Genomic DNA, 10,011 nt, shown 5'->3' with positions numbered 1-10,011 from the left:
TCAACATCTTCTGAATACCTCTCTTGCAAATTAGTCTCACCTTCTTCCACTCTCATTTCTATATTTTTAATATGTCGACTAGTCCAACCAAAAACCTCCTTATTCCACGTTCTGAGTGCCTGTTTTAATCTTTTCAATTTTCCTGCTAACTTCCACAACCCAGAACCATACATCGGAACCTCCCAAGAACTGGAAACATAAGGCCAAAAATCCTCATGAGTGGTCCACATAAAATGAAACTTAAAAGAAGAAAGACCATACCTGGTTAGACAGTCCGAAAGACCCAATAGCATGGGAGAATGATCTGAAGACCTCCTTGGCAAATATTGATTGTGAACAGACGGAAAAGCCTCAAGGAATTTGAGGTTGCATAAAGATCTATCCAGCTGTGCCCATGAACGAGCCATCCCCGTTTGCCCATTGCACCATGAATATTTATTTCTTAAAAACGGCAACTCAACCAAGCCACCATTATCAATAAACGAACAAAAATCATCCATTGCCGTGAGCAGCCTCGGACAACCACCACGTCGCTCACTATCATTCCGCACTATATTAAAATCCCCCAAGATAACATGAGGCAACTGCAATGTATTAAAAACAAGCAGATCCTCCCATAAAACCCGCCTCTCTAAATATCGGCACTTAGCATAAACAACAGATATCAAAACAGTGGAGTTAATCATCAACGAAATAAATTGATTTGATCCTCCCATGACTTCCACACGTAACCCAGCAATCCAAAAACACCAAATCTTTCCTTCCTTGTCCGCATTAGAGAGACATTCACTAAACGAAAAATAGTTCCTCCAATAACTAAGATGACTATTATCCCTGAATGGCTCCGCCAGAAAAAGAACAGAAGGTTTATGCACTCGAACCAGAGATCTTAATCTCTTCTTCGAGGTACCAATCCCTCTTATATTCCAAAACATTATTTTATTCATCATAGAATGAATTTCACGAGTTTGCTAGGAACCCTTTTAGAACTTCTTAGCATACGTTTAGGAATTACCTTTGGTTTCGTTAATTCAGAATCAGAACAGCCATCCTTCTCCTTAGCCGGATGCGCCAACTCAGTTTCATCTTCAGACTTAGATTCCATACCAATATGATCTTGGATAAAATTCATCATCTGCACATCCTCCGTACTTAAAGCCCTTGTACCACCAATATGCACCTCGAAATTTTCTCCCAGTACATCCATATGAGGCATAACCACAGGCTGCAACATTTGATCCTCACCCAGAACTAAAGCCAATTCTCTAGCAGACTGAGCTCCACTTGATTCAGCAACCATTGTCAAATCTTGCACCAACGGCTTAGCTTCTTCCTCAGCCAACTCAGATCCTTCCTTAGCAATTTCAGCATCTAAAGACACCACCCCTTCATTATGTCCGTCTTTTAGCATCTGACCCTTGTCCTCTAAATGTTGAGTCACCAAAACAGAGGAAGGTTCAATAATTTGAACTGGCGGATCTTTCTTGGACTCAGCCTCCTTCTCCTTTGGAACCCAAACTCTATTTGATTTATAATTCCTCACGTTCTTGGGGTCTTTCCCTTCCTTGAGCTTAGTCTTACATGTTTTCAGATTATGCCTTTGCACTTTACAGCAAGAACAAAAAGCTGGTAGAGTTTCATACTCCACTTGTTGGAAAAAACTATTAGGATGTCGTGGTGTTCCAATCCAAAAAGCAGCTAATGGATCTTGATCAATGTTCATCAGCACGCACACTCTTGCACCATCAGTTCTAGTCGCACATCTTGTAGCATTATCCCTACATAAATAAATTCCAATCGGAGCCACTATAGTCCTAAGATATGATTCTTGATATAGGTTTGGAGGAAGACTAGGAAGCGTAATCCACACTGGTATCTACGCTGGTTCCTCATCCTCTTTAAACTCTATCGTCTATTGAAAAGCCCGGTAAGCAGCCCCTTCAATATCTGAACTTTCCCGAGATATGGTTTTCAAGAAATCTTCTTCATTAGAGAATCTTACAAAAACATTTCGTGGCCTGCGCATCACAGACACCATTGGCTACGTCGAAAGACCCCATCAACTGTGAATGAAACCTCTAATGCAATCCAGGGATGGCCTTTGCCGCAAGAACTTCAAAACCAAAGAAAATCTAAAAGGAACAACAGACCGATCCAATTCTTCCTTTGTAAATTGCACAAACATTTCTCCATCCACATGCTTAGGCTACCGAAAAGGAATAGAAATCTCAGGAATAGCCTGAGGCGTACTCAATAATAAATCCACAAACGTCCTTTGTTTGATTGGGTTTCGAGGAAGGGGTTGAGAGCCCCCTGCATCAGCCATGCACGAATGTGAGAGCACTCCCTAGTCACGGAGCAAACTCACACATGATCTTGAAGCTATCTTGGAGCGTTCTTGAAGCTATCTTGAACTCTCGACTGTTTTGGTTTCTGGAAACATCCGTAATCATCACGATTTGTCTCATCTTTTCTCTTTTTATTTTTTTTATTTTTTATTTTGAAGACTTTGTCCCCTCATCTACCAACCTAGATATATACATGCTTCCGTACGGGTCACGTATATCATATATTGCACGAGAATAGTACACGAAAGATTAAAAAAATACTTCTTTTTAATAAAATGTTATTATTTTTAATTTCAACAGATTAAATCAAATTGAAAAGTTTAAATATATTTTATAAGAATTTTATTATTTATTATCTCTACACACCACATTTATTTTATTATTTTTTAAAAATTTTGTTTAGTTTTATTCTTCTTAAACTAATTGAATTCTTTTATTCATCATCTATCCATCACATATTTGATAAGAGAAAAAAATTAAAAAATTATGTGTAGTGTGTGGTGTGAAGACGATGATCAATAGATTTTTTGTAAAAATAAATTGTAGTATTATAAATTATTTTTGATGACTTTATGCAGATCAGTTATAAAATAGTTGCATAATAGTTGTAAATCTATCATCTTTCATTGTAAAATAATCCCGCTATTCACCCTTGAGCTTTACGATAGAATTGTATTTTGGAAGGAAACGTTGGTATGTATTGAAGCGGATCTGTTTTGCTAGCTATATATGACTAACATTAATGGTACTAAATTTGAAATTGCGTGATTTTGTCTGTTTTTTTTTTTTTTTTAACCAATGAATCATTCATTCCAAATAGAAAAGTCTTTACAAGAAATTGTTTCTATCAAGCGATACAGCTTGTGATACAAAAATCCTCAAATTCTCTTTATTTGAGGCTCTTTTTAGTCGTTTGGCTTGCTTGCTTTGTGTTCGAGGACCTAGATGCCTTCTTTCTAGCACCTTTACACTGTCCTTAAACTGATATAGGATAATGAAGATGCTGTATGCAGTGAGGAAATAAAGAAGTTACAATGAGAGTTGGTTAAAATACAGTGGGTCTCCAATACAAATTAATTTATTGATTAAAATTAAGCACCGATCAAGCTCAACGTTTGTACACGTACGTGCTTGATGTACGCAAATAGAAACGATGAATTAATTAACGATGACGGAAGGTGGCAGGTGGCATTTTCTAACTTTTTCCATAACATGAAATGTTGGGATGATCGATTTTCGAAGTTTGAACATCATTGTTGAAATTGATGCCCTCTAGATTACATTTCAAGATCTCTTTAGTCAAGTGGTAGTAATCCAGGTCAAATTTTAGAAAGCGCATTTTAGTTTTCTTAGCTCTAAAATTCAAGAGGGATAGAGTGGGAAGACCAAAGCTATTTTAAAAAGAAAAAACAAAAAAGCCAGCTTACTAAACCTTATCTGATACAAATTTTATTGGTTAAAATTAAGCACCGATCAAGCTCAACGTTTGTACACGTGCTTGATGTACGCAAACAGAAACGGTGAATTAATTAACGGTAATGCATCAATCACTCTCCAAGAATCAGTAGTAAGTTTGTATACCTCAACTTGGTAATGCCGCAGAGAATCGAAGTACATGATTTTAACCATCTTGAAGTCATTGGTGTTGAGATCAATACCAAAGTCGAAATCGAAAAACGTGGGGCAAATATCAGGCAGGCGAGGAACAAACAAAAGCCTCTTTGATTCTCTGGTTGTAGGATTCCAAAGCACTATCTCCCAAGCCCGATCTTGAGCAATACCAACACCACAATCTATTCCATTAAAGGAATCGAAGAAAAGTACTAGGTTAATATCTTCTGAGAACAATTGTGAGACGAGATGTGCGTCGTCGAAAAACTCTAGGGTGTCATTAGAGTGCATGGAGAAACGTGGAGTAGTTGTTGCTTGCCAATGCTTAAAGATGACTTGACGGTAATGATTGTGATTGTGATTAGAAATGGTGAAAGTGTGGTGCTTTGTGATGAAATAAGGGTTTCTGATGACATCATACTAGGCTTTATGTTAAGAACCTTCCCAGTTGATACACTACAGTCTGCTTATGATGTAAAATGATGAAGCAACAAGTAACCAAACGTTGTAAGCTATAAGAAAATGGATGCAAAATAGGTGTTTGATAAAAATCCTTGAAGGGAAATTGTATTGTCACGTTGGGAACATTCGAGGTATCCCTTCCACCAAATTGTTTCCAAATACAAAAAGATTCAAGACTTTTTTCTTCTGATCTCCCCTTCTCTCCTATATCTCCTTTCCAGTAACTAACTCTTGCCCTTTGATAAACTTACATACAAAACAGAAATGAAAATAACAATAACTAAAGTGCACCGTTGGGGACAACCCCAAAACGTTGTGTTTTACACTTATGAAATAAACGACGGTTACTAATTAAAAAAGCTAAACGAGAGTAGCTCTCCACTCCCAAAAGGAGAGTTGGGTTCCTGGCCTACTTTGGGTCTCCGCCTGAAGGGTCTGGGGTCTTCACGGCTTGGTGTCTTTGGGCCTGGGCCACTCTCCATAGGGGCATCCCGTCACAATAACTTTTAACTTTATTTTATTTTTATTTTTTTTGTCAAAAGTTCTTTCAAGGAGGTTTTTTCTTTTTTTCTTTTTTTTCCGAAGCTTATATATATTAGAACATCCGTATCCGTTCCCGATAGCCTCACTTTTTCTAAATTTTAGTAAGAATTTTTAACTTTTTGACAACATCTCCTCTCCATCCGGTTGACTCTGTAAAGAGAAAGTTCATTTCTAAATCATTTTTTACTAATATTTATTCTAATTAATAAAATAAATTATTCTCCTAATCATCTACACTTTCTCTTATACTCATATTTGTTATAGTTGAAATTTGAAAAAAAATATCACCATTAAGATTATCTATTTTTTTAATATAATTCATCATTTGTGAAAATATGATTTTTTTTTATATATAAATATTATTGTTATGAAAGTTCTGATTTTAAAAATAAGATGATTTTTAACTTTTTTTTTTTTTAAAAAAAAAATTGATGATCCGAATGTGAATGCTCTTATATATAAAAGCATTGGCATTGACTTAGACAAATGCAATATTTTCATCTTCAAATTTAGCTAATATATCCACATTTGGTCCACATTGAATTAGTCAAATTGATTTCATCTAAAATATGAGCGACAATAATTCTATCATTCTTTTCAAATATGGAATGTATTGTAGCAAGTCTAAATATATATATTTTTATTATATTTTGGCTCCTTTCCCACGGCTCTTCTTCTTCCCTCTTTCTCTCTCGCATTCTCCTTCTTCTCTCTCTCTTCTTCTTCCCTCTTTCTCATATATTATTTTGTTATAATTTGAGATTATTATATTATAGATTTGGGATTTTTATGGATTGTACATATGTAATTTTTATTTACATATGAGATTTTACTATCTATGTACATATGAGATTATTATATTATAGATTGTTGAATTATGAAAATAAAAATGAATATGATAGTTAAAGGTTATTGAAAATTATGAAAATAAAATAAAATTGTAATTAAAAAATATAAATTAATTAAAGAAATATAAATAATAAAAAATAATAATATTTTATTATTATAGAAAAAGTGATGGCTAATCTAATGTAGATTTTAAGTGTTAAGTGATTAGTAAAAAATTAAAAAATTACATAATTTTTAAATTTTGAAGATTGGAATATCAATCCAATGCCAATGACGAGATTGATCAACGGGAGAAGTTGAAGGCCGACCTAATGTAAAGACTCGGCTGTAAACATTTATGTTATTTCGGACGTGGAGTACTGCTCGTTCTTATTAGCCCAACATCTCACTATACAGTCCATTATTGCGCCGAAGTAAGCCCATGAGAGCGGCCCGTTAAACTCAAATGTTAATTGTTAATTCTCTTTCCCATGAGGGCAAATTCAGCCCATTAGGCTGACAATTCCGTTTCATTCACACACTCTCGTTTACTATCACAGATTGAGCGGCATCGTTTTGCACAAGAGAGAAAGCAGGATAGAGTGACATCCCAGAAGATGAACACAGACATCACTTCATCTGCGAAGCCAGAGTACCCCGTCATAGATCGGAACCCTCAGCTTGCTAATGTCGTGTAACAAACCCTTATAAATTGATTTTGATATAATAATGCAGAAGGGAGAGTGAGAAGTTGAGAACCTCCGAAGAAGAAGAAGAAGGAAGAAGGAAAAACGGAAGCTGCTTCTGCTTTCCCAAGCCATTCATCTGTACGTATAGTCGTAAGAATCCTTAACGCAAGTCCGGACCAAACAAATAATATAAAAAAGAGAAATAATGTATTGATTTAGAAAAAAATGAATAAAAAAAGAGCATTTATTAATCTTGGAACTCAAATGGCCCAGTTGCAATGTATTCATTGCATGCTTATAAATTTCTTTAGAGATGCACTGAACCCTAACAGGAACCTAAATTAAGCAAGCAAATTCTTTGGGAAAAAAGTAAAGTAAAACATGAAATAGGTGCTACCGCCCATCGATCTGAGTTTGATGAGCTTCACCTCAAGATGAGTGGATTCTAAGAGAGCAGAGAGTACTGTTACTCTAGCTTCCAATACATGAGCCGAATGGTCCACTCAACCAATCCCATGACATAGCCTGGTATGCACTTCGTAGCCCAATCGATAGCCCATGAAACTACAAGACATGCCACCCACTGCACCCAATTCAATTTTGCATTGCCCGCCAGGATATTTTCAATCTCAATAAAAGCAAACTGCAGTACAAGAATAACGATCACAGCCACCACAAACAATCGGTTACGATGAATGCCCCGAAACACATTCTTCTTCTCCGGTTCCCTTGCATTCACTAGGTTAAATACTTGACAGAGAACAAAACTATTGAAAATCATGATTTCACTAACATTATTACAGATTCGTATGATAGCTTGCCCTTTGAACTGGAAGGTCACTAAGATGGTAGTCTGATATAGAGTTTGACTGAAAAGCTTTCCCCACATAGTCTCTGTGATAAGTGGTTTATTTTGTCTCAATGGCGGCCACTTGTTCATCGATTTCCGATGATCTGTTGGTGGCTCAGTCGGCAGTGCAAGACCTCCAAGAAGGGCAACAACAAGGTTTGCCCAAAGCAATTGGATTGCCGTAATAGGAGAATATCCAAGACACACGGTTGTGATGGAGGTTATCAAGAGCCCGGCAATATTCCGGGTGAGCTGAAGTTGGATGTACTCCCGAATGTTGTCATGAATGCATCTTCCGCACCTTACAATTTCAACTAAGAAACTGAAATTTCTTTCCATGATGACAATGTCAGAATATTGTTTGGGGATCTCACTGCTCCCCATCAAAATTCCCACATTAGCTTCTCTTATTGATGGAATATCATTCGTTTTGTATCCAACCATTGCTACTACATTACCTTTTTCCTTCAAACACTGCACAAGAAGAAGCTTATCAGAAGGTGAGGAGCTTCTCATCACAGTGATATTATCTACTTTATTCATCCTCTCTTCCTTGCTGTAATTTCGGAAGACTTTACCTTCAAGCACTATTCCATTTGAGCAAGAAAACATTTCACAATTGAGAGCTATAGCTTCCACCTCCGATATTTCATCTTCTGAAATCAGTATGTGCTAATTCCAGCCCTTTTCAAAGCTTTATTGCGTTTCTTGTTTCTGCCACGCACTTGTTATCTCCCAGTTGGTCGAGTGTTGGCCAAGCATATTGGTCAAAGCAGATGTTTGTAACTGAACCCATGGAGAGACAGGCGAAAGGGTTTTGAGCAAAGTGATCCTTGCCAGACAGCATCGTTCTATTCCAAAAAGTAATAGCAAGTTCGATTACAAAAGGTACTCCTTCCATTACACCAACCAGTATTGGCATGGCAAGTGAAGTTGTCATGGCAGCGATCTTTGCATTTGGTTTCATGAAAACTTTGTTCATCATATCCGTTATCTCAGTTGTTTCCCTTTTAGCTCAGGGAGATTGGAGTTAATTACATCATCTCTTCCAAGCTTAAAACGGAGGAACAACACTACAAGGAGAAGAATATAGCTTAGAAGCCCAGTAATTTGTATGCTGCTGCTCACATTTTCAAGTTCTGCTGGAAGTGTGGTCTTGAAGGGCGTGGCATGGTCGCTGATAAGTGCATCAAATGATCACCACCCCATGTTGTCATGTCCTTGCCCACAGAGGTAACTAACATGCGCCCACTTCCATCAATCACCTTTGCACCACATAACATAAACGGATTCTCCTCATTGATGATGGTTTGTAGCTCGCCATCCAGTTTTAGGGATTCACCAGATATGAACAAACCATTAGCAGGGACCAAATTATACTCCCTATCGAGGCATACTATGTCCCCCAACAAAACTTTCAGATGGATATTTTCTGAACGCATCCCCTTCTGAAGACATTGACTTCCAGTGGTTGCATTTGCAAGGGCTTCTGCTTTTCTAGGATCTTCCATGAAAGCTCAGGGCAAAGGTTACGTACGGAAGGGGCAACCTCAAGATTAATGAGGATGGTAAAAATTATGATGACGCCTTCGTACCAACCAGTCTTTGGGCCTTCCTCCACAATCCCAAAGACAAGTGACAGCACCGCCGACAGAGAGAGAAGGAAAATGATATAACGATTCCAATATTTTAAGTTAAACTGAAAGAAGCGATAATGTGCAGGAGTCTCATCACCTGGTATTCCATTCTCTAAATCGGTATTAAGAGCCTTTGCAATTCCCTGGATGCCTCCAAACTTCTGTAAGGAACGTAGATCCTTCTCCGTTACAATCCTAGCAATGCTTGCGATCTTTGCAATTCTGGATCATTGTTATGATTGTCAATCTCATCATCCAAATTTACATTGATGGAAACATGAGGCGATGCCGATGAGATTTCTGCACTTCCTTGTGTAATGTGTGGATCCTGCACAATATCAATATCAATCACAAGATGATGAGATTGACTATCATAACAAACTTACTGCTGCTGTTGCTGCTGCTCCTATGTCGTCACATAAGGATGAGACTCCATGGAGAGCATTAAGAGAGCCCATCTCAGCTAATTTATTCGCCGCCGGTTTTGATACAAGTAGATTCCGCTCCCGAAGGATCGAAAGAGCCAGGCGCCAACGCTCTCTTGGCGTAGTAGTACTGTTACTACCTGTTTGTATTACCATCATCTGACGTTCATGATCAGACTCTTGATGGCCAGAGCTTGCGTACATGTTTATCATTTAGCTTGAGCACTGAATGCGCATGGCTAGCTGCTAGATCTGCATATGGAATCCATATGCATATATATATATATATATATATATATATATATATATATACTAGCGGTAGTGTAACGTCCAAGGGACGTTTGCCTAATATATATATATTTTTTTAAACCTAGTGAGTGATTAAAGAAGTGTTTTTTAATGATGTTGTAAATTTTTTATTTTTTTTAAAAATTTTTATGATGATTAAAAATATACATAAAAAAAGAAAAGAAAAATAAAAAAATGAAATATATATTCAGGACACATTTTCGGGTTACTTTTTCGATAACTGTAACAGTTCTTTTTAGTTAATTAAGAATATTATCATATTTAAATTATGTTAAAATTTTAATTATTTATATAGTTTTACTTTTTTAA

At 36.8% G+C, this 10,011-nt stretch overlaps 2 protein-coding genes across 2 annotated transcripts; both read right to left on the bottom strand.

The window, feature by feature from the left end:
- Positions 1–3,827: 3,827 nt before the first annotated feature.
- On the bottom strand, positions 3,828–4,250 carry LOC108982403. Its single transcript, XM_018953775.1, has one exon. The coding sequence runs from the start codon at positions 4,248–4,250 to the stop codon at positions 3,828–3,830; it is 423 nt and encodes a 140-aa protein (XP_018809320.1).
- Positions 4,251–6,947: 2,697 nt separating this feature from the next.
- LOC108996749 (putative calcium-transporting ATPase 13, plasma membrane-type) lies at positions 6,948–7,943 on the bottom strand. Its single transcript, XM_018972768.2, has one exon. It carries the CDS (start codon positions 7,941–7,943, stop codon positions 6,948–6,950), a length of 996 nt encoding a protein of 331 aa, XP_018828313.2.
- Positions 7,944–10,011: the final 2,068 nt, after the last annotated feature.

Source organism: Juglans regia, chromosome 3, assembly GCF_001411555.2.
Source record: "Juglans regia cultivar Chandler chromosome 3, Walnut 2.0, whole genome shotgun sequence".
Lineage (NCBI taxonomy): Eukaryota > Viridiplantae > Streptophyta > Magnoliopsida > Fagales > Juglandaceae > Juglans > Juglans regia.
Note: the sequence above shows the minus strand (reverse complement) of the source record. Positions and strands in the feature narration are given on the sequence as shown.

Excerpts from the sequence above, each read along its gene's own strand:
- LOC108996749 (XM_018972768.2), bottom strand. The coding sequence starts at position 7,943 with ATGTTTTCTTGCTCAAATGGAATAGTGCTTGAAGGTAAAGTCTTCCGA.
- LOC108982403 (XM_018953775.1), bottom strand. The coding sequence starts at position 4,250 with ATGCACTCTAATGACACCCTAGAGTTTTTCGACGACGCACATCTCGTC.